At 38.4% G+C, this 25,255-nt stretch overlaps 1 protein-coding gene across 1 annotated transcript in view; it reads left to right on the top strand.

Moving 5' to 3' along the window:
- LOC107752049 (glypican-3-like) overlaps window positions 1–25,255 on the top strand; it is an 80,500-nt gene that overhangs the window by 54,795 nt on the left and 450 nt on the right. The window contains exon 3 of the mRNA XM_016567900.1: window positions 24,732–25,252. Within this exon, the coding sequence (XP_016423386.1) occupies window positions 24,732–25,252 (521 nt within the window). The remainder of the gene's footprint in view (window positions 1–24,731; window positions 25,253–25,255) is intronic.

The raw sequence follows: 25,255 nt of genomic DNA, 5'->3' as shown, positions 1-25,255 counted from the left end.
GGCATCACAAAGTGTTAGCAGATGTTTAGCTTCTTCTAATTATCAAATAATAATCTAATAACTGGTAGTTGACATGTGGTTGCAAAGTTACTTAACCTTAGTGGAATATCTAACGTGAAACCTCCAAGTAATATAATTTAATTTTACTAAATCAGAGGTGTCTAGTTCTGCTCCTGGAGGGGCACTGTCCTGCAGAGTTTAGCTCCAACCCCAGCTGAACACACCTGAACCAATGTAGTCAAGGTCTTCAGATACCAGAGTCTTCAAGATAGATATGTTGGGCCAAGTTGGAGCTAAACTCTACAGGATTTTTGCTCTCCAGGACCAGGACTGGACACCCCTGTCCTAAATGTATGCAATTTGTGGTGACCAAACTATGTAGCAACTTGTCGCATTAATATAAAGCATGAGACCACAGCCACTCTGAACATGTGTCATCCAATTGGAATTCAGAGTCGAACCTGTCTGTTTTATAAGGTTGGCTGGCTCAAACATATATTTTTGTATTGCACTGCTTTTTACTTGCTATGGTTTGAAGTCAAGCCTAGGTTGTTTATTTTGTGTTGAGTTGAATTCTACTACACTTCTGGCTGCTCCCTACACATTCTCCTGTGTCTCGGACTCTTCGTTTAATGTATTTAATCTTTGAACAAGCTCTCTTAACCTTCTCTTAACCTCTTTAAATGATTAAAGTTCATCCTCTGTCTCTCCCTCGTTTCCTTTTCTCCATGTCTTTACATTGATTTCTTACATTCCTCCCCACACTTCTCTGACCCCCACTGCTTCTGCATCATCAATGAAATCATATATATACTTCACTCTCTTTCCTTTTTCTCGTTTCATCTCTCTATTCCACCTCCTGAGCTTTTAATGTCAGAGATGTATTCATCCTGACACAAACTGTTGCCTGGCGTGATAAATATTTTATTAGCCATCTCTTTTTTCAAAGGGGAAATTCAAAGAGGAAGGGATGGTGAAGATTTTTTCACCTTGTGTTTTCTTGGCTTCCTTGCTTTTTTCCTGTCAGACTCTTCCTGTAGGGGGTGCTAAAGCCCTCATGCTCATCCTAATTAGCTGTTGCCCCATGTAAAAGATGTACGCTCCAATAACGACTTTATAAGTCACTTGTTTTATTGTTAGACTGACTGTTTCTAAGCTAAATGACTGTAATTAGAAACCACAGACAGGCTACAGTTATTATATTCATAGCAATGTTCTTTCTGTTATGTTATAAAAACTGGTATATTATCATTGAAGCCTCTTGTAATGATACACCAGACAGGTTAATGTCCTAACAATGGTGAATGATAATGATAATGTGGCTCTCAGTGAGAACAGAATCAATAGACGGAGCATTAAGTCAATGTGAGAGCTCTACAATAACCTACTGGACCTGTGGGTGGACAGACACTCACTGTATATTTAGCCATAACTGATGAGTGTATTTCCTGTTTGGTAATACTCAGTTGGCCTCATGGGTCATTTGTGTGTGCAGTTTCTGACACTCCTTGGCAGAGCCGTTGGGCCATGACTGTGGTTCATGCACAAATGGGTCAGACTGAGATACTGGCTGTGAGTTCAGGGGCTACGTTCTTTTCAGCTGAAAGCAGCAAAACCAGAGGATGAGGCTCTCTTCATTAAGCTGCCCATAAAGCTGTTATTTGTTTAGTTTAGTTTAGTTTAGTTTAGTTTTGGTTTGGTTGAAAGTTTAACCATTTTGGGGTATTTGGTGCATAAACAAAAAATATATATTATAGCTGCTTGTTAAAATGTTTTGTTTTGTAACTATTTAGGGGGCTTTCACACTAGCACTTTTGGTGCGCACCCAGATTCATTTGACCTCAGAGTTCGGTTCGTTTGGATAATGTGAACGTTGTTTTCTGAACTTGGGTGTGCACCCGCGAACCGTACCCGAGTCTGCCTGAAAAGGGTGGTCTGGGGTACGGTGATTTAGTACGATTGTATTCACATCACAAGTGAACCGTACCCCAGACCACCCTTTTAATGATGTATAAATTGGCCAAACTGTGTATTTATTCGTTTACTCACTCGTTTTCCTGAAAAGTTTGACTGACGCGCTGCAGCAGAGAGAATTTATATCTCATTTCTGCTCGTAGAAAGTGACTCCCGAATTCTTTTGAACCCATCTGTGTTGTGGCTTTGGAAATGAATAAAAAATGTCAAAATCCGAAGTACAAAAATGAAGCGAGCAAGCATTCATTCATTTTGCCATTTTCTGCATAGTCGTTATCTACAGTGGGTATAGAAAAGAATCCCCCCTTTAAAATAATCACATTTTCTTGCTTTGTAGCCTGAAATGAAGACGGATACCGTTTTTGTTTTGTCCAGCTGTATTTACTCTTATAACAATTTATAACATCCAAGTGAAAGATATAAAACCAACATGTCAGAAAAAATAAATAAATAAAAAAACAGAATCACTGAGTTGGAAAAAGGATCACCCCCTCTCCTCCTAAAAATGACTTGTAAACTCAATCAGGTGTAGCTAATCACCTTCTCAATGGCACACAAAGCCATTTGACTTTCAACTGTGATCAGCTGTGCTCATTTTGATTTGCTCAGCGTGAAAAGAGCTTTCCTGGAGCATTTCAGTCTTTGGTAGTGCAACTGAAGCAAACAATCTATGGGTGACGACACTGTCAAAAGAACTGAGGGATAAAACTGAGGGACAGGCACAAGTCAGGAGATGGATACAATAAAATTTCAAAGGCATGCAGGAATTTATGACAAAGAGTGGTCATTGTGTGCATGTGACAACAATATCACAAACGCTGCACAAATGTGGCTTGTATGGGAGGGTTGCAATAATAAAGCCACTCCTCAAGAAAGGCCACATGCAGTCACGACTGAGCTTTGCCAAAACACACCTTGAAGATTCTGAAGCAGATGAAACTAAAATTTAATTATTTGGTCTCAACACCAAGCAATATGTCAGACTGAAATCCAATACAGCTCACCATCCAAATAGGAGCATTCCTACAGTAAAGCATGGAGGTGGTGATCTCCTGTTATGGGGGTGTTTCTCTGCAGCAGGGACTGGAGCACTTGTCAGAATAGAAGGCACAATGGATGGGGCAAAATACTGTTAAATTCTTGAGGAAAATCTGCTGCCCTCTGCCAGAAAGTTGTCAATGGGAAGAAAGGTTACCTTCCAGCATGACCATGTTACTTTTAACTTTTAAATAATATCAGATGTTTAAACTAAGAAAATCCTAGTTTATACTTTCAATGCATTTTAAATATGATAATATTAAATACAGTACGCCTTTTAAAAGTTTTGATTTAGTAAGCTGTTTTTCTAAAGAAATTAATAATTTAATTCAGCAAGGATGCATTCAATTAATCAAAAGTGACCGTAAAGGCTTAATAAAAACCTTTTTAAAATAGATGCTTTTCTTTTGAACTTTCTGTTCATCAGATAATCCCAAAAAATATCATGGTTTTCACAACCATTTTCAACATTGAAAAGGATAAGATTAGCTTTTCCTTTTTGTGATTAGAGCTTTTCATCCTCTAAACCCATCCCTGTGTCTTGATCTTATAGCAGAAAGCGCACTCTGATCTTGTGGTTTTCATGTGTTTTCTTGAGACATCAAAGTATGATGATGGTGCATATTGGATATTTGGATCTGTCAAATTTCCTCTCACTTCCTTATACTGGCAACATCAACACTATATTGTTGATATACAGTGGGTACGGAAAGTATTCAGACCCCCTTAAATTTTTCACTCTTTGTTATATTGCAGCCATTTGCTAAAATCATTAGGGAATGGCAGAGGATCCCCAAATCCATGTGTGAAAAACTTGTTGCATCTTTCCCAAAAAGACTCATGGCTGTATTAGATCAAATGGGTGCTTCTACTAAATACTGAGCATTTTTCAGTTTTTCTTTTTTAATAAATTTGCAAAAATGTCAACAATTCTGTGTGTTTCTGTCAATATGGGGTGCTGTGTGTACATTATTGAGGAAAAAAAATTAACTTAAATGATTTTAGCAAATGGCTGCAATATAACAAAGAGTGAAAAATTTAAGGGGGTCTGAATACTTTCCGTACCCACTGTATCTCTTTCTTAGAAGGACACAGCAGCTTTTTTTTTCTCCACTGTTCTTATTATGCGTTGCTTTTTATTTGCTTTTACATGATGAAAAGTTCAGCTCAGACTCACAAAAGAATAAAGCAGATAAGAGTGTGGAAGAGAGGTGAGGAAAAATGTACAATGTAAAAAGAGTAAGACTTTGCCTTTGAGTCGCAAATCCAATTATCCAGCAGCCGAGGCCTGAGGTGACCTATCCGGTGCGGTGTACTTGTCCTTGTTTTTTTAAACTTAAGGTTTCATTTCATTTTTTCATCAAGGCTACAGTGTCTGCAGATTTTATCAGAATATTTGAAACGAGATATCTTCACTGCTTTTGTCCAAAAGACTTTCAGTCCTTGTTGTTGATTCGATCTTGAGTCTACCAATATAAATGACACCCTAATAAATCTGACTCGTTTATACTCCAATATATGAGCATTAGCTGTAATAATTGGAAGTGATAATTAAAAGCGGCCATTATCTGGATAAGTGCCTGCAATCATAATGTCTATATATATATATAGTGTTATTGCATCAATACTTTAGATCCTTCTATCAACATTTTTATTTATTTATTTATTTAAAACCTTTTTGAAAAGTATGCACTGACCTAACCAGTGTAAAATATGTCTATTTCCCCTCACAAGTCTATTTCATGCCTACCTGCCTTCAGTACTTCAGCTCTCTCTGTGGATCTTGTTTGATGATATGCCCAAGAGAAGACATGCAAAGAAGGAAGAACATCTCTCATCTTATCTGCCCTTTTCTTTCTGATGCACTCCTCCTCCTCCTCTCCTTTCTTCCTCTACCCTGTTGCTATTCCCGTCCCCTCTATTTGGGTCACTGCACTCATCCATGAGGGTGGGAGACAGATGGGAATTTCCCTCCACTCCTGCCTTCCGTTTTCCCCAGGTCCTCCTCTCCTTTGTGTCTCTTCCTGTGTCTCCAGAGGAGACGCTATAGATTTATCTCTGTTGAACATCATAGCCTGGATTACAAGGCCTGTTCTGTTAAGTGTCGTTGGAAATTTTAGGGCCGCAGATGTACTAGTGGTTTGCCAGCGATGTGCTGGTACCCTAATAGTTAATGATCTGAGCTACTTGGTTGCTGGTTCAGTCTCGTGTAAGATGACCCAGAAACTCAATAGTTCCTGTTAGATCACAGTCCCGCTCTATCAACATTGTGCCCTTGAGCAAGGCTCTTAACCACAGGTACTCCAATGAGACCGTCTGTGAAATTAGTCTAGAGTGAGTCTCATTGGATGAAAGCCATCTGCTAAATGACAAGTAAAAACACCAAATAGTATTTTCAATGGTTAGGTTGTGATATTTACATTTAATTTCATATCTGGATATGAAAAATTGCATCTGCAAAGTAATAAAAAGGGCCATTATCTGTCGAGTCACTACCGTCAGCTTCTCTAGATTCCACAACAACAACAACAACAAAAAGCAATGATACAAAATATTTTTAGATTGTGATATTGAATTAGTACTTTAGGTACTAAACCTAAGTTACAATTATACTAGTTTATTTATTTATTTATTTACTAACAGTTTTTATTGAAAAAGTACCAAACGTATATTTATATATTGTGATACTGCATCAGTCCTTTAGATCTTTCGATCAATATTTATTTATTTAAAAAGAACCATGGATTGGGATATTACATTAATACAATACCAATATCAATAAATATATATTGAATAGCGATATCAATCAATATCAATATTGATAGATCCTTCTATCAATATTTATTTAAAATGTACCATGGTATTACCATTGTATATCTATATGTTGTGATATTGCATCAGTACCACAGATCCTTATATTAATATTTATTTTAAAAGTACCATGCTATATATTTATATATGATATCTTTGTCAGTATTTATTTATTTAGTAGTACCATGATATTACCATTGTATATCCCTGTATATTATGATATTGCATCAGTACTTTTGATCCTTCTATAAAGTCATTTATACATTCAAACATTCATTCTTAAAGAGACAGTACACCTAAAAATGAAACTTCTGCCATCATTTGCCCTCATGTCACTCCAGAACCTGTATGGCTTACTTTCTTCTGTGAAACACAAAATAAGATATTTTGTAAAAAAAAAAAAAAACGGTAATTTTTAGTGGACCCCACTAAAAAAATTGCAATATACTGGACAAACAGTTATTTTCAAAATGACTTATTTTGGAAACTGAATAATTTGCCAGACCACAGAGGTTTATCAAAATTATGTATTAATTATGTATACTTTTTGATTAGCATAGTAAAAAGTGCCATGTACAGTTTATTAAAAACAGACCAGTGAGAGTTAGATGTTACTACATGAAACTTTTGGTTACCTGACTATCATATATAATACCATGATATTACAGTACCATGACGTTCTTTTACACCCTTTGGAGTTTTATGTAAATATATTAGATTCATCTGACACCATCACTGTAGTGGATTTTTAGGCTGGGTAATGGCATTTTGTTGTTGATGTTGTTGTTGTAAAGAATGACATTTTCTAGCATTACCATCCCATCAGCAGCATGTAAACCGGTTCGTTCAGCTGGTCTGAAGGACACGGCAGCGGTCAGAATGATGACATCATTTACCTCCTCTGTACAGTATCATATGGCGTGGTAATGTAGGTGCGCAGAGGCACGGTGTGCATTTAAGAGCAAACCCAGGCACATTACCCTCCCCCCAAAGTCTGGGCTGAAAATCAGCGGTGGACTGAGGGTTTGTGAGGCAAGAGTCTCTGAGGGAACAGTTTGGGAGTGTGTGTGTGTGTGTGTTGGGAGGTCAAGGACGGTCTCATATGCCCTGCCTCTGGCTGCTCTGGTGTGTACCCTTGTGGCGTTTATTTAAAGAGCTCATCAGCCTCCGTGCACACACACACAAACTCTATACCCAAAGTGTCCTGCCTCCCAGACTGCCGGATTAATTAATCTCTTTTCCCCTCCTGATCCAGGAGAGCTGTTGAAAAGGGCCTTGCCTCTTGCTGGTGGGCATCAGATGCCAGCACTGAACTATTCATCACTACGACTTCTGGTAGAGAGAGAGAGAGAGAGGGAGGGAGGGAGATGAATGGATAGAACAAGAAAAAAAGAAGAAACATGAGAAGGGAGGAAGAGGGTAGAGGGGCGAAGGAGGCTCTCTCCCAGCTGGCTGGGGCTATGATTAAAAGTACGGATGTTTCTATTGTGTAGCTGACAGAAGTCCTCATAATAATGTATGTATTGCTGAGGTGAGCACTTGGGGACGATGGGAAGGACGTAATGAGGGACGTTGAGGCATTCTGTCAAGGAGAATTCCAGGGGATTTGAGGCGTACAGGGGACAAACCAACCTAGGCTCACTGGAAACGCGTGCCTAGAGTTTTGCACAACTCAAAAATCATACTTATACATACAGTTCACTGTAGTTTCTAGCTGAAATAAACACCAGTGGAAATAAAACATCAACAACTTTTTAATTTTTTTGACACCAACTATGATTACGGGAGAGATTGATTCCTTGCACAATACTATGTTATGACCTCAAAATGCTTTTACCATAGTACATGATTTGTTAAAGAAATACATTTTGACGTTCACATCACATAACCAACTCCATATATATGGATTTTCTTACGTAGTAAACTTGCTTGGTAGCTCACCTGGTACATCATTGCACTTGCGGTGTGAAGCACTGAGGTATGAGTCCCGTGAGCACGGCTCACGATAAAAGAACTCAAAGATATGTGGAAGCAAGCTAAAATGGCATGGTTCCTCCAGCAAATGCGTTTTTATCGCTATAGCCACTAAGCGGACATTTCATTTATGAATTACTGTGATACATACAGCCAGAGTAATAAAATGACAGATTCATGTTCATCTGTTTTGGATAAAACTGAATGTGCTTTTAACAACACTATTTGTCTTTTAAAGTGTCGTAAAACTTGCAGGAAGCAAAGCAAATATCATTTTGCAGAAATGATGCCACATGCAGGTTTGGGAAAAATAGTCTTAAGGCCAATTCACACAGCGGATGATAACTATTATGAGAAAGTTTTAAAAATAATTCTACATTTAAAAGAGTAGCAGAGTCCACACCACAACTATAATGGTGACAGCATAGAGAAACAATATCACTGGAATCACTTTCAGAACGATTTTTTGTAGCTAATGAATGATAAAACATTACAGCCAATCAGAATCCACCTGACTTTAAGAGCTTGAGCATTTAAAGCGACAGACAACAATTGCATCATGCACTTATAAGAAACGCAATGTTATCGTCCACTGGTGTGGATGTGATATATTTAACATTGTAGTTATCTTTTTTATTATTGCTCTTGGTGTGAACGGGCTTTAAAAGCCGATGGATTTTGATTGGCCGTCGATGTTTTTATCGTTCATCAGCTGGAAAAAATAGTTTTGGAAATTATTTCAGCAATATCATTCCTCTGTGAAGTTGTTATTATAGATATGGTGAGGACTTCCCTGTTCTCATAGAATTGGAAAAATTAATAAAACTTTATAATTATCTTTATAATCATCATCTTTGTTGTGAACAGGCCTTTAGTTGTTAGATTTGTAACCTCCGTCAGTATGTGCTTTGCACCACCACATTTGTTTTTCCCTTCAAGGTGATGTTTTCTCTTAAGAAGGATTGGTCTGTGAACAAAGGTGGGGGAAATAAGGTAAAAATGGGAGTTAAGAGGCCTGAAACGTAGTGTGTGTCTAAGAGAATAGGATGATGCAAATAAACAGACATAAGAAAGGAATGAAAAGCAATCGTAAGAGAGAGAGAGGGAGGAGCACGGCATTCGCGTCAGCCTTTGATCAGAACGGCACCTGATGCGGCGGAGGCTCCGGGGATGCTTCTGCGCAAAGCACATCAAGGACAGAGCTAACAAACTAGAGACGAAAACAAACCAACTAACAGAGAGGTCCGTCGTCAAGTAGACACCGCAGCGGTGGGTGGCACGCCTCTCTTATCTCTTTCCTCAGCACAAACACACTTGCAGTGACAGCGAAAGCAGAAGATGGGCTCTGAAAAGCTTTGAGTTCAGTTTAAAGAGGAAATGTTTACATTTAGAGCTTTTCCTAGAATTTTCCCCAGGCCCGGCTGCTGCTATCACTGCTGAAAGACCTGCATGTGTTAACTAGATTAAACAGCTTTATCATGAAGTCTATGCTGGTGGATTCACTGGTCCATTAGCTAGGAGAGAACACTGATTCATGAACAAATCATTATGAGAGTCAAATCTTTTCAATGAATCAGATGAACTGGTTCATAAAACTGAAAGGTTTGTTTGAATCAGACTGAGTGGTGGTAAAGTCATCGACTCATCGACAACTGATTGAGCAAAGAAACTCTCTTTTGAACATGTTTTCACTGTGTGGTAGTTTTATATTTTTATAAAACATAGTAATATAGAATAATTTTAGTGAAATTAAATTTAAATTATGTATACATTAAAAGTTATTGATAAATATAAAATAATCTAGTGAATGATTTTATAACCTTTTCAGCCAAGAGAAGTAAATTAATATTAATATTATAATTATTGTGTTTCTTTATTGTAAATGCTAATTATATTTAAATTCTGACCTTGTTTTAATGTGCTAAATTATGACAATAAAATGAGAAATGTATGAAATTACTATAATCACCCTTATTAATAAAACAATAAAAACTAAAATTACAATACCGCTTAAAAGTTTGGGGTCGGTAAGATTTCTTTAATGTTTTTTAAGGCAGCATTTCTTTTGATTAAACAATAATATTGTGAAATATTACTACAATTTAAAATAATTGTTTTCTATTTTAATCTACTTTTGTGTCACAAAATACTTCAAAAAATTTTTTATTGTGCTGATTTGGTGGTTAAGGAACATTTCTTATTATCAGTGATGAAAACAGTTGTGCTGCTTCATATTTTTGTGGAAATTGTGACACATTTTTTCAGGATGAACGGAAGGTTCAAAAGAGCAGCATTTCTTTGATATAGAAATCATTTGTAAAATTATAAAAGTTTTTACTGCCACTTTTGATCAATTTAATGCATCCTCGCTGAATAGAAATATCAGGGACCACATAATGAAGGAAATTAGCCACTTCCTGTCATTATCAGCTAAGCCAGCACCAAACCAACTCTAACCTGTCTACACCTTTCTTTACCAGCATTGCGATTCACAGCCAGCAGACTTGTACAGGGATATCCATTCCCACAGAGCAGGTAGCCTTTGACATTTTTTGGGAGTTACAGAAATGAGATTCTCCCCTCAGCGTCAGACAAGAGGAAAGGGAAAGAAGTGTAAACTCTTCTGCAGCATTATCTGTAAATAGCCGAGAATCACAGGGAGAACATGTCATTTATTTGCCACATTTCTGCCATGAGGTGAAAATTGTGCTTTGCTTCCACAGGACCTTCAGCATAAACCTTGAAAATGTACCATGTTGTTTGCTAAAGGGACTGTGGAGGAATGAACTTTAGAAAAGATAAGCTAAACATTGCGAACAGCTGACTGAATCTGTAGGATTAGACATGCTGATTATGAGGAGGCAAATACAGAAGAGTATGCTGATGATGTGATGATTGAGGCCAAGAAGGTCTAACATTGTTCCCCCATCTACGCTAAAATGCCTCACCGCTAGCAATCTTGCTCTTTAACAGTGAGTTATAACTCCTTGTGAGATCTTATATCAGATCTTGATAGTCACAGCCCGCAGCCTTTTCCAGCGCCGCTATCTAGCCAAAAAAGACGTGATTTGATCCCAGCTCTGCCACTGAGCTCCTGTAAAGTTAATTGAAGTACAAAAAAGTGGGCCTCTTGATCTACTGCCACACCTGCAGCCGAGTCTGTGTGCTTCACATTTAGGTCTGTCAAAGATGCGTTTACTGATACGGATCTCACCTGTCTGGACATCATTACCCAGTGCTGCTCCACAGAGTGGAACTAACGTCTGGCCTGGCTGACGGTCGGACTCCCGCTGCGCTGGGCGAGCGGTGAATTAGAGCTGATATAGCAACACTGATCCATAGATCTCAGCACAGCTGCCTTCTCCTGTGTCCTGAAACAAAATGAGGCAAAAGCTGCTCCGTATATCTAACCTTTACCGTAAGGCAGTTTTAGAGTTTGCTGAAGCGATCATATTTCAGTTGATCTATCTGCAGTTTAGAGATTAATGGATGCCTCGGAAAGAAATCTGATTATATCTTGGAAAGCGGTGGGAATTGATTGCCACATGTGTTTGCGGTGTCTCTTGAAACCGTGCCAAAGTTGAGCAGCGGGGGGCGTGAGCTGTACACACAGCAGAGGAAGTATCCAAACCAGTCAGTTAGACTATTGTGCGGCTTTTCCAGTTGCTTGCACTGCGCACGGCTGCGGGGGGGGGCCCTCACAGCGTTCAATCACAATCCCGGAAACAGCATATTAGCTGAAAGAATTTTGATTATTGATTCATGTGCACAGCGAACCAAAAACAAGACACAAGCTGACTGACATGACGGAGTGGAGGTGTAAAGACGCCTCAGGAGCCTTTGCTAGTCCAACTGCTTTACTTTGATGTGAAGGACAGTTATTAGCTCGGAGCTTCATTCTGGAGAAATACAATCAGTTCCCTCTCATTTATGTCTCTCATTGATTGGTTAAAATCTTCAGAGGTACACCTGCTGTACCTCACCGGATTTACGCTTTCTAAATGACAGGAACTGCACACTTGCAATATTTTTTTTGGAAGATTTTTTTAACCTACTTTAAGATTGAGATTATCATCTGGCAGTAATTTAAAGGAAAAGTGATAGATTAATGTAGCACTTGTAGAATGTAGAAAATGTAGAAACATGTAATAAGAAAAAAATTAAAACAATACAATAATGAAAGAAATATTTTAAAAAGAAAAGAAATCAATAGAAAAGATTGTATTCTACAAGTTAATTTAGAATCATTATAATGTACAATATAATTTTTTTATTTAATTTTTTTAAAAATCTTTAATAAATATTTTATTTACTGGTGATTTTTGGAGACATCATCCTAAATATATATTTGTATTCATATCCATATCTATAGACGGTTTCAACGGCAACAACATAAACAAATGTTACTGCGCATGCGTGCTTTTGTGGCCCTAACTTAACTTCCGGTAGACTTCCAAATAGAATCAATGACAACAGCTAAGTAGTCCCTTTAGAGTAGATTATTTTTGATAACAAGCAAAATATGTTTGCTGCGTAAATCAGACGGACTTACTGAAAATGCAAATTCATTCTCTGCCAGCAGGAGGTGCTTTAAAGCGGGAGAAACAGGGGTTTCCCCAGTAATGGCTGTACACAAATCAGCACTGAGCTCACAAACGCTTCTTTATCAGGCATATAACATGCAAGATTAAATGAAAATGACATCGAAAATTTTCTAAAGATAGTCTTCCTTCAGAAATACAGTGAAATAAAAACACCCGCGCCTCGTTATGATTTTTAAATGTGCAGTAGGTGCTCATGTTTATTCAACGAAGCCTTTTTGGAAAATCTGTAATTTTTGATATTGTGGCGAGCGCCACAAATAAATAAATGTATGGGAAACACATCCCACAGCACAACCACCTGAGCCCAACTTCAGTCTACTCATCACCTTAACTTTAACTGCGTTTGTAGCCGGCGCCATAGCCAGACTGATAAACAAACACAGACCGGAAGTTAACTTCGGGGCTAGGCGCGTGCGCCCGATGAAACCGTCTATATATATCTACTGTATATCCATATTAGACAGTATAACATGAATAATTACACCCTGATACAAATGACTGTGCATGATGCCAATATTTGTGGGCGGGGCCCATCTCATGCCTCACAGGCCTAGTTTGTCAATGTTTACTTGACATGAAACAATCTGTACAAACACTGTCTAATTTAATTCTCAAGAGTGTATTATACCATGCCAAACATCTTTAATATGGAGATCATAGGGATAAAAGTTAAATTTACTGTCCATCAGAATAAGACTGATAAGCTGTTAGTCAGTTTAAGGTATTATAATTCATCCCTGTGTAAAGAGTTCAGGCTGAGAGAATCATCTGAGGGTGTCTCTTACTCTTTTTAGCACGTTAAAATTACAGATGACCCCAAAGTGTCTCTCCCAGTCTCTGTGCACCGCTCACTCTCTTCTCTTTCTTCCCGTTCCTCTCACCGTCTATCACTCCCTCGCTCTCGCTCGCATCTGGAACAAGAACTTCAAACCACATGTCTATCCCCTCGCTACTCCGCTTTAAAATTCAACCCCTCGCTTGTCTATCCGCTTTAAAACCTCACTTCAAAAAGGAAATAATTTTTCCCCTTCATTATCAGTGAAGGATCTCTTCTTAGGATTTGTTTGATATGCATTCAGCGACCGATATTTGTGTGCATTTCTGCATCAGATTGTGTAGTAATCGGGCAGGGAGGATAATTGGACTCTGGGAGTGATGTTTAGGAGGAAGAGCGTTGGGAAAGAGTCTGGGAGAGGTGTGGAGTGACAGCGCTCTGTTTATTTGGAGCCACAAGTCATGCGTGGATAGACAAGCCAATGCGTCAGAGGGGAATCTTGATTATGAGCGGATACCTGTACCAGTATGTCTGTTATTGCTTCCTCTTTCAGCCATTCATGCTTTTATTTATCCTCCTTTGTGTTTTTACTCTATTAAAACACGTAGAGTGCTCCATGTTCTTGATAACAGAGGGATGAGCGTCTGAGAGTCAGGTGCTGTGTACAGTGTGTGCGTTTCATTCAGAGCTCACAAATGGTTTTGTGTGGGAGTGTAGACCATTAACAGTGACCCTCATGTTTTGTTAAATTGAGAGATCTGTGTGTTTGTAACTCCAAGGTCTTGAGGAGCTTTAGCTGCAAGGTCTCGTCACAGTGGTGACTCCGGTGGATTTGTCTGGTTTGCTGCCATCACTTGAATCCAGCAGCCTTTGATAGGAGCTTCAAAGCTCAGGCTGTGAGTGTCTCTCTCCACATGAACTGGCACGTTCTCTGAACGCTTCATTCACCTGCTCTCCTCTCCTCCTCCAGCGCACATACCGCCCATTTCTCCATCCGCCTACGGATGTCCCATCACCTCTCGCTTACATGTAACTTGTCATTTTGCATGCATGTTGAGTGAATCTCTTGGTTTTGGGTCATATGTTACCTCAAAATCACAAAAAGTATATATTTTACAGAACGAAAATGCTGTATTTTTGAGGGGGCACCAATAACCGTCCTGGTACATTCATGTGATTGTAAAACATTGTATCTTCTCCGTCTGTCTGTCTGTCTGTCTGTCTATCATCTATCTGTCTGTTTGTCTGTCTGTCTGTCTGTGTCAGATTTGAGATTTTCATAATAACTCTTTCTATTAATAATAAAATACATAAAAAGTAATTATATTAATAAGTAATGAAATAATAATTAATTTTAAACATGCCTCCTCATTTTGAATGGACATGATGCTTCTGATGGCTTTTTATGACCACTGAGATTTGTTGCATTGTGATGTTACTGTGACATAATATTTTATTGCAATTAATAGGTTGTTTGCACATGACGTCACTGATGACGCGCGAAATGCAGCTGGAGGGCAGGAAGTGATTTTTCTCTCCATAGGAATCACTAGCAGAAACTCCAAATGCCTGTGTCCCGACCGCAGACGCAGGTTTACAAGCCACTTTTTCCTGCGTTTTTCAATCAATTTCTTGACTTTTCCCCCCTTATGAACAACACATTTTCTTACACGATAAAAGCTCCTTGTGGTTTCTCGGTTTGTCCGATTTGAGCATCCATAAACAACGCAAAACACAGGCATTTGGAGTTTCTGCTAGTGATTTCTATGGAGAAAAATCACTTCCTGCCCTCCAGCTGCATTTCGCGCGTCATCAGAATCACGTGATTGCAAACAACCTATTGTGACTTGGAGTGAATGTACCTGTATGTATAAAGGCAGTGCTGTCTTTTCTTCACCAGCTCACAATGAGATCCAGAAGTCAATGCAGTCGATACTGAGACTTAAATTAAATGGCGCCGGGTTGTTGTATAAAGCAGAAATTTGTGTGTGTATACCTATGGGATTAGCCATCTACTGTTAAGGAGTTTAGCAGCTGCAGTCCAGCACAGAGGTTGTGGTTTTTCCTCTGGAGTCTGGACTCAACTTTGCCCCCTGTAAAGTCACAGAACAGGAAATCAATGTGATCCATACAAAAAAAGTCACTGTGGTCACTCTGTCCGTGTTCCTGGCACCAAATGCTACATCCACTGACCCCTCAGATTGAGAATTTAATAAACGATGAGGACTTATGCTCAGAACAGATTTAAAAGGATTTATGAGTGAGAAATGAAGTTGATATCACATGCATGTGCACATGCTACATTATATGGCCCACTTTGATTCTCTCATAATAAGATCTTGGAGCAAAGGAGGAGAGCAGTTCCTGTTCTTTGGTTAGTCATCGGTGTCTTCCCAGAAGTCCATTTGTCAATGAGTGAGAGGTCTCTCAGGCAATGGAGATGGGTGAGGAGTGGAGAGAGAGGTAGAGGAGAGTGAGTGTGTTGGTAACCCAATGCCGTCCAGCCCATGGCCGGAGCGATACTATTGGGACCTTACCAGAAATCCTTCTCCTCCCTTATGGGAAATATTAGGGGAGGACTCTTACCACTCCACCATTGCACTTTTACAGCTTCCCGCACGCTACTTCATCACCCCCTGGCATCTCGACCCTGACCACCCATTTGAATCTCTTCGCAGGTGTGGCGTTCGAGTTACGTGGGCACTCTGAGTTATCGCACACTCCCTCATCCTTCGTACGGCAAACAAACTCAGCTCTAATCAATGGAGCCGTTCTGAATGCACATAACTTACGGGTGATGTATGAAACGCGCCTCGCATCTGGCAGATAGAGACTTTATTAGCGTTGATGGTTTCAGGCTCTGTGGCGGTCTGGCGGGGGAGGGGCCAGGTGGCACTGCTTTCCCCCCCATCACTCTCCCCGGTGGCTAGAGGTGACACTCCATCAGGCAAATTGATTGGGCTCGTTGCATGGCTAATTTATTGATGATCTGCGCCTGGTGGGCATAATGAGTGTATGGGCCTCTGATGGATGTCCGAGCGGCGCTTCTGAGCAGCTTGAATTACCGCAGCGGCCTTGCATATGTCAGAACACGCAACTGGTTTAGAGCGAGCACTCGCTGGATTGATGTATTGATTAAAGTCTAATCTAAATTAATTCTCTTCTATAAATGTTCACCTTTCAAACTGACTGCTTTGATAGCTGTAGGGCCTGCAGAAAGTGGAGCGGTAGCAGTGCAGTTCTGCTTGTTGTCTGAAGATAAAAACACAAAGTAAAGAGGAAGTGCAGGAATGATTCAGGTTCCATACAAGTTCAATTCTATCTGTCTACCTATGTGTCTCTCTCTGTGTGTGTGTGTGTGTCTGTCTGTCTGTCTGTCTGTCTATCTATCTATCTATCTATCTATCTATCTATCTGTCTGTCTGTCTGTCTGTCTGTCTGTCTATTTGACTGGCTGTCCATCCATCTATCCTGTCCAGTCGGTCTTGAAAAAAAAAAACTTTTAATAATATCAGTGTTGTATTATTAATAATAATATCATTATTGATATAAAAAAAAACAAATTAAAGATCAGAGAGGACCACTGTAGACCACTTACAACAGCAGTTCCATCCAAAAATCTGAGACAACATTGACATTTTTGATATCTCATTTTAACCTGAAAATTAACCTGCAAGGTTTTGGATTTTGAATAATGAAATGAATAAGAAAATAATTTAAAATTCTACACTAATGTACTTCTAGTTTGCTAATCAAATAACATTTGTGACACTGACCTTTGTGAACTGTATACTGTAGTCATTACTATGTTCTAGGTTCTAGCACAAAAGGAATTGAGAAAAATGGTGTCCTTGCTGGAAGTTGGAAAGGCCATTATTGTAAAGGGTCATGAGGTGTGGGTCACGTGGTCAGTGTCTTGATGGCAATGTCTCTTGGGCCTTGAAAACACCTTGTGCTTGATCTTGGTTTGATCTTGGAGAAGCACAATACTGCCTATTTGGCAGTGACAGTGAGGTGCTATTACCTTCACATGCCCTTCAACCCACACAGACCAAACTACCATAACAAACATAATCAAAAACATTTATTGAAGGTAAACAAGCTTAACATACGAAGCCATTACAGTTGCAGGGTTTGCAGCACTTTTGTTTGATTTGTGTATTATCAATTGGCTTATAGTAACTAGTGTTTAAGATACTCACCAGCTTACAAATCATATACAGTGACTTAAATGTAATATCATACATATTTATGAGTTTCTTAATTACTTTCCACTCATAAGTTTGGCCTCCTGCAATGTCATAACTTACCTTGTCCTCTTTGGTGCATACTCCTTACACTATGACGGAATGGTTTTGGCTTGCGCCTTGTGTTCATCTATCTGTTGGATCATAAATATAGCACCATCAGAGCTCCTTGGTCACACATCCATTGGCATTAATGATAAATCACCTGAGAGGTTGGAAATCAGATACCTGTGAAACATCCTAGAGCAGAGTAACTCTTATCTAAACTCTTAACCATGATTGAAGAGGTACTTAGTTTGTGAGCTGAAAGGATATATCATTTTCCTCTTTAGAACAGAGAACAAATGCGATGTATATGTAAAATGTAAACACAGCTTCATGCTTTGTCAATGTCGCGTGTGTTTGGTGATATCACTCTACCTTAGAAAGTAGGACACAAGCAACTGGATTTTCTGTGTGGTTGTGGTGTCGACCAAAAGTGGGTTTTTACAGATATTGATAACAAATGTGGGGAATTGGCAGTTTTTAAATTAAATAATATGGATGAAAATGGGATAAAAATCGGTTGGTAATAAGTAGTTTGAATTACCATATCATTTGTAGTTTAAATTTATGTAATAACAAGAAAATACATGAACTCTTACAGAAAATGTATATATATTTATATGTATATATATATAATTTACTGTAAAAGAATAAACAGTCATTTACGAAAAGTCACCAGGGGGGCCGCAGAAAATAATGTGTTTTTTGAACATTAAAGCATGTCAACATATTCTGTTACACCAAATACACAAAATAATGATCTTTAAAATAGCATCATATGACCCCTTTAAATGACAGCTTGATTTTTTGATATATTGTTATAGTGATATATTATGTCAATGGACAATGGTAATTATACAAAGACACAATATTAAATATTAAATAATGTATATGTATTATCTTATTTCCATAGAGACGCGTCATGCAGGCGCAATAGCGAACTATATGAACTATATGATAAAGCATATTCTGATTGTCAAATATGTGTAAATTAATTTATTTTGTCGTTTAAACAACCTTAATGACCATGTTAGTTGATCTATAATGTCGTGTGGATCTGTCGGATTAACATCACGTAAATTCACTCATTTCTCCCGAAATACATGAAAGGAAGTGGCCAGTGAACTGGGAGAAAACAGAGTAAACTTTATAGTTACCAATCTGTATTTGATAGGAGTAAAACACGTTGTCAAATTTTATTTGAAAGGATTATTATTGCCGCTTTCCATAGAAATCAGTGTATTTAACAAATTATAAATGTCTTTTTTTTGCTAGTACTTAATTGAAATCTCTATTTAAATGAAACCTAAAAATAAGCTTTATCATTGAAAATACTGAACAGTTGTGATATATGAAAAGCACTGTGCACGTCTTTCTCTGGCTCAGCGCCAGCCAAAGCGCACCACAACAAAAGGGTTAAAATCGATCAGGACAAATTGAAACTCGGGGGCTCTTTTTTTTTGTTAAAATAAAATTCATGTTCCATAAATGCATTGTCTGCTGATTTATTTAGCTACTTTTCAGTACACCACATTAAGTATGCCACATGTAAGACTTTGAATGTTAAAGTGCAAATTAACACCTGACCACTCTTGTGGGTTTGCTAATGTTACAATTAAAAATTGTGGAAGGGTAAAAACATGCCAGGCAGACATTGGTATGATGTCAGCAACACAACAAATAAAATTTATAATGGGTGTGTGAATAATCAAGCATTGACAATAATCAATCGTATTGGCGGCACCTAGGGGCCCCCAAATAAAATTCTGCATAGGGCATAAAGGTTTTTGACCCTGTCTTTTTGAGTTATAACCTTGATAAGAAACACCTTGTCAGTGGTGGCTCATCCAGTGGTGATTTTCTGTCAGGCTCCTACTGGACCAATCTACAAAACACAACCACCATATTCACCATTGCTCTGTGTTTTGTAAGACATTTATGCTCACCCCATTAGTGGACACCTGATACCAGACTTGCCCGTGTACCCGAAGCCCAGATCAGACGCAGGAAACTAGAGCAGACTGAATTCAACTGTGATCTGTATGACCCCTCTGCTCAAATACTGCATTGCATTAAGAGAGCGAGCTGCTCTCTCCCACTGTTAAAGCCCATTATGGCTTTGTAAGTGATACAGCGGCTTTTGTCTGCCTTACACTAGGCTTTCAGAGAGATTGATGAAGTAGAGAGGAAAGAAGCAGAGCTCTCTCTCTCTCTCTCATTCTCCATCGTTTGTTCTTGGTGGCTTGGGAGGAGACACCTCAACATAAGTAACACAAAGCTGCAGGATATAGTCTTTGTGTATGCATGATTAAAAGTAAAATTGTGTGACTGTATGCATTTGATGGCTTGCGTTATGCTGGTTGAGGGCGGCAGTCGTATAGATCAGTTAGAGATGGAGTCTTCATCTTGCAGTCTTGATTCTGAGATCTGTTAAGACCAATAAATTGAGGCCTTGGTCTTGGTCTGGGTCTCTGAACATAGAGTCTTGGCTGTGGGTCTTAACCTGTGGTTACAGACAAGAATGTAGTCCATTTATATCATACTAAAGGTGATAATGACATTGTGGAACAATTTCACTTAATTTACTTGAATAAATAAATGCATTAAAAGAATATGATTGGTTTCTTCGATTAACTATGAAAAGTGTTGATTTCAACATTCCATTTAGAACTACTCCTTTTGTCAAAATGTCAACATTGTGTTTTTTTTGCAGAAGTATGAACAGCAATGAATTAATTTAGTTTTAGATGTGTAACCTACATAAATCATATGGCATGCAGTTGCCTTACACAAAAAAGCTATTTGACTGTAAATTAATATTTATTGAAAATTAATAATAACAGGATTTTTTTTGGGAATTATGATTTTTGCCACAATCATGCAAGTCTATAGTATTAAGTAAAAGGAACATACTGCTTCTTAAAAAACAAGTCTTGGAGCTAGGATTTGGTTTGGATCTTAACTCCAACTCTCATATATATAGACTGGTTTTAATCTCATGTCATTGTGATTTCTCTTTACATTTCATCTTGTGTGTCAATGTTTGTTCATAAATATAAATGCTGTTGTCTGTCATGTGATGAGTGTATAGGCATGAGTTATTTATGCTGGTGCTTTTGCAAACAGCATGAGTTGGTGTGCTGTGATGAATGTGTTTGCATATGAATTGACGTGCGTGTGATATTCTGTATGTGTGTCTGTTGTTATTCTTTAACGTGTGAGAGTGTCTCCCTGAGCATCCTGCTTGGCATTCAGTGCATCTGAGAGCTCGTTGATCACAGAGAGAAGTGTGTGTGCGTCTGTTCGGCGGGTAAACTCACAGCCCAAACTCACAGTGAGCTGCAGACATAGTCTGTCCCCAGCGCAAGCACACACAGCCGAGACGCTGCGTTACTGCTAACATCAGCACAGAGCACTAGACACTGTCTCCCTAAACACCACATTACTCACCCTGGTATGGTAAATCTCAGCAAAACACACCCCAACATCGTTCACTGACTGTGTATGTGTGCTAGCCGATTTCGAAGCCGCTTTGCTGTTGTTTGTCTCAGAATGGCAAACTGTTCCTGCAGTATGCAGTATGTATACTGTGCACAGTATGTAAATATGTGCCTGTAGGCTGTTGAATACCCGGGTGACCTGCTGCATTTGGCAAAATGTGCAGTGAGCAAGCAGAGCGCACAGCGTGAGATGCTGTATCCCACAATGCAATGCGCTCCACTTGACCTTCTATTTCCTGTGTGACAAATGAACCTGAGGCAATGTTAACTGAGATATTTAACCTCCGTCTTGACTCATCATTTTGTCATACTGTGAAAAGGTGTCATTCTTTACACAAAATGAGATTAAAAATGTAAAATAAACATTTGTTACTGAGATTAATATGACTGGATTCCACTCACTGTCGAGGTCATATCACAGCTATGTATCATACTACTGTTTGAAATGTTTATTGTTAGGTACTATATACTGTTTCACCTACTATTTTATATTATTTTAAACATTTAGGTCAGTAAGACTTTTATATAAAAAAGTAATACTTTTATTCAGCAAGGATGCATTACATTGATTAAGACAGACAAAAAAGGCATTTAAAATGTTATTTCTATTTCAAATAAATTCTGTTCTTTTGATCTTTCTGTTCATCAAAGTATCCTGAAAAAAATGTATGACCGTTTCCACATAAATATTATGCTGTTTTCAACAATGATAATAATAAAAATAAGAAGAAGGATCATGTGACACCGAAGACTGGATTAATGGCTGCTGAAAAATCAGTTATGCCATTACAGGTATACATTATTAAAATATATTCAAATAGAAAACAGTTATTTTAAATTGTAATAATGTTTCTCAATATTATGGGTTTACTGTATATTCATCAAATAAATGCAGCTTGGTTGAGCATAAAATATTTCTTTTTAAAGCACAAAAATGTTACCAACCCCAAACTTTTGAACTGTAGTATAGCTTTACTAATATTAATAATGCACCAATAAACATTTCAAATAGTACTGTTCTACTAAATAGTCCAGTTACCATCAAAAAAGTAAATATGATTATTTTTCATTTTATGTAAAAGCAAGATTTTTTTTGTCACACTTTAGTTTGGTGACCAATTCTCACTATTAACTAACTATTACCTACTAATTTTGCCTCAATAAACTCTTGATTGGCTGCTTATTAGTAGTAAGGTAGTTGTTAAGTTTGGTCATGCAGAATAAGGCATTAATATGTGCTTTATAAGTACTAATAAACTGCCAATATGCTTGTAATATGCATGCTAATAAGCAACTAGTTAATAGTGAGACTTGGTCCCTAAACTAAAATGTTACCTTCTTTTATGTAAACTTGGAAAATGCCTTTGGAAAAATGGTCCAATCAAATACTGACTAAAAGGTCATAGTAATTCCACGCAAACAGAACATTTTCATGCTGTGCACAGCATGCATACTGTACACTACAGATATCATGTGATATATGAGTATGTAGTACGTTATTCCAGGCACAGCCAGTGAGAGTGAATTTCCGGTTGTCTAAAAGCACCTTGAGACTTTTAACTGCTCTGTGATTTAGTGCTAAGTGATTTCTATCTCATCTCAATCAGTGCGATCCATAAACTCCTCCAGCGTGTTGTGCTGATGTAATATCCTGTGCCCCTGAGAGCCGGACTCCCTGGGAGAGATGGATGGAGCTCTTCGTATGTGGCTGTGAACAGTCTGCTCGGCAGTATGCTTATATCACGGCTCTGCAGACTCCCCACCTCTCAATCACCTTCACCCTGTCTGGATGTCGAACCCAAGGCCCTTTTCTCCTCTCTTTCACTCACATTTCTTTATGTCATTCTTCCTCTTTACCTATAGCCTTCATTTTTCCTCTTCACATGCTACCAAATCCCCTCAGCCTCTCGTCTCTGGTCTCCCCGGTAGTCTGGGTGGGTTCGGTAGCAATCCCTCTTTGCCTGCGTGCTGATAAGGCTTCACTGAGAGCTTTCAGATGCCACTGATTATGTCTTGTCTCTTTGTGCTCTGTTTTCTGGAGATCTCAGCATCTCTCTCACAGCATCCAGCATGGATGAATGAATGCCTTTTAAAGCTATAAGGCTCTTGAAAACACCCTTGTTGTTTTAAAAGGACATCGTGGTTTTCATCTAGAGAGGAAGCTTTAATTCTATCTTCCTTTTTTTCCTCACTGTTTATCCTCTTTCAGAGATTAGGATTGTGTGTGCGTCTGTGAGGAAGAGATTCTGTGGATTACTGCGTATCCAAGGTTTTTTCTTTTCATTTTTTTCAATGACGTCTCTGCATCAGTAAAATGTTTAGAGTGTCAGTGAATAGGTTTGATGCCTCAGATCAGGGGTGTCTAAACGTGCTCCTGGAGGGTTTCCTTCTTGCAAAGTTCAGCTCCAACACACCTGCTGGGATGTTTCTAGTAATCATGAAAACCTTGATTAGCTGCCTCTGATTAGAGTTGCAATATTCTTTTATAATGTTTACACAAAGAGCTTAGTAACTAACTTAGTCTGTACTTAATTAAGTTGCACCTATAGATTTTTAGGCAGAACCTCTTGCTCACTAAGGCTGCATTTATTTGATTGGAAATACATTAGTATTGTAAAATATTATTGCAATTTTAAAATGTAATTTATTTCTGTGATGGCAAAGCTGAATTTTCAGCATCATTACTCTAGTCTTCAGTGTCACATGATCCTTCAGAAATCTTTCTAATATGCTGATTTGATGCTCAAGAAACATTTCTTAATATTATCAATATTTATGTAATATTATTTTGTGGAAACCCTAATACATTTTTTTTTAGGATTCTTTGATGAATAGAAAGTTCAAAAGAATAGCATTTATTTGATAGATTTCTAACATTATAAATGTCTTTACAATTGTGTTTGATCAGTTTCATCCTTTTTGAATAAAATTTAAAAAATAAATAATAAAATAATAATAATAATAATAATAACAATTCTCACTGATCCCAAACTTTTGAATGGTAGTGTATTTTTAATTCACATAATTTTCAACTTCTCACTGAAATATGATAAATAAATAATAATAAAATTATTATATTTAAATATAAGATATTATAGTCTAAACAGTATATGCAGATAATTAAATAATATATATTCTGGAGCTGGAGCTCAGTGGCAGTGGCAATAGATAAACACTTAAAACAAACTGGAAAATTTGACATTTATTTATTTTAATTGACATTTTTGTGACACAGGAAAATGTGTAGTTCAGACCAATTTCATGCTTGAGAGCCACTTAGAAATGTTTGCATCATATGACCCCTTTAAAATGTAAACGAGCGTAAATGTCAAAATCATTGTAAATGTCTGAAGGATTGAAGTCTGTCACACAAAACACAATCTCATTGATGTAGTCCAGTTGTCTGCCATTTTGGTCCAACCCTTATTTCTGGACTGTGGCTTTTTTTAAATATTTAGTTTATACTTAGTTAGGACTAAGTTTAATGGTGCAAAAAAAGTTACAAAAGTTGTCACTGGGGCAGTACCCTTTCAAAAGGTACCCCTTTGTACCTTATTAACCCCTAAAGAATGCATATTAGTACCTTTCGCGTATATATTAGTACTGAAAGTATACATAGAACCTAAATGATACATATTAGTAACTTTTGAAAGGGTACAGCCCCAGTGACAACATTTGTACCATTTTTATGAGAATTAGTGGACACCCCTTCATACTCTGTCATCACTCTTCCATTCATTTCTTTATTTTTCTTATATTTCAGAGGCTTTTGACATGGTGCTCCGTCTGGGTCATAATTCCACTCTGACGCTGTTACGGGAGGAGTTTCCCAATTTGGGGGCCGGAGCCAGTGGAGCCGTCACACAGTTATTCCTGGAAATGTCCCTCTACATCCTGGGCTCTGATGCTAACGTAAACGACATGGTCTCAACCTTCTTCTCCCGACTTTTTCCTTTCACCTACCAGCGTCTCCTTGGCAACGGGGCAGTGACAAGCATCTCGGAGGAATGCCTCCGTGGGGCCTGGAGTGGAACCTCTGCATTCGGATCGTTTCCCAAGATGATGATGACCCGGCTGTCTCGCTCGCTCCTGGCCACTCGGGTCTTCCTGCAAGCGCTGAACCTGGGCATCGAAGTGGTCAACACCACCCAGCACCTGCGTGCGGGCAGGGACTGCGGCCGCTCGCTGCTGAAGCTCTGGTACTGCCCGCACTGTCAAGGCCTGCTGGAGGCCCGGCCGTGCCGCTCACTGTGTGTCAGCACCATGGGGGCGTGTCTGGGGGGAGCG

This window comes from Sinocyclocheilus rhinocerous, unplaced genomic scaffold (genome assembly GCF_001515625.1).
Source record: "Sinocyclocheilus rhinocerous isolate Xijiao unplaced genomic scaffold, SAMN03320098_v1.1 scaffold662, whole genome shotgun sequence".
Taxonomy (NCBI): Eukaryota; Metazoa; Chordata; class Actinopteri; order Cypriniformes; family Cyprinidae; genus Sinocyclocheilus; species Sinocyclocheilus rhinocerous.
This window is presented reverse-complemented; position numbering and strand designations above follow the sequence as displayed.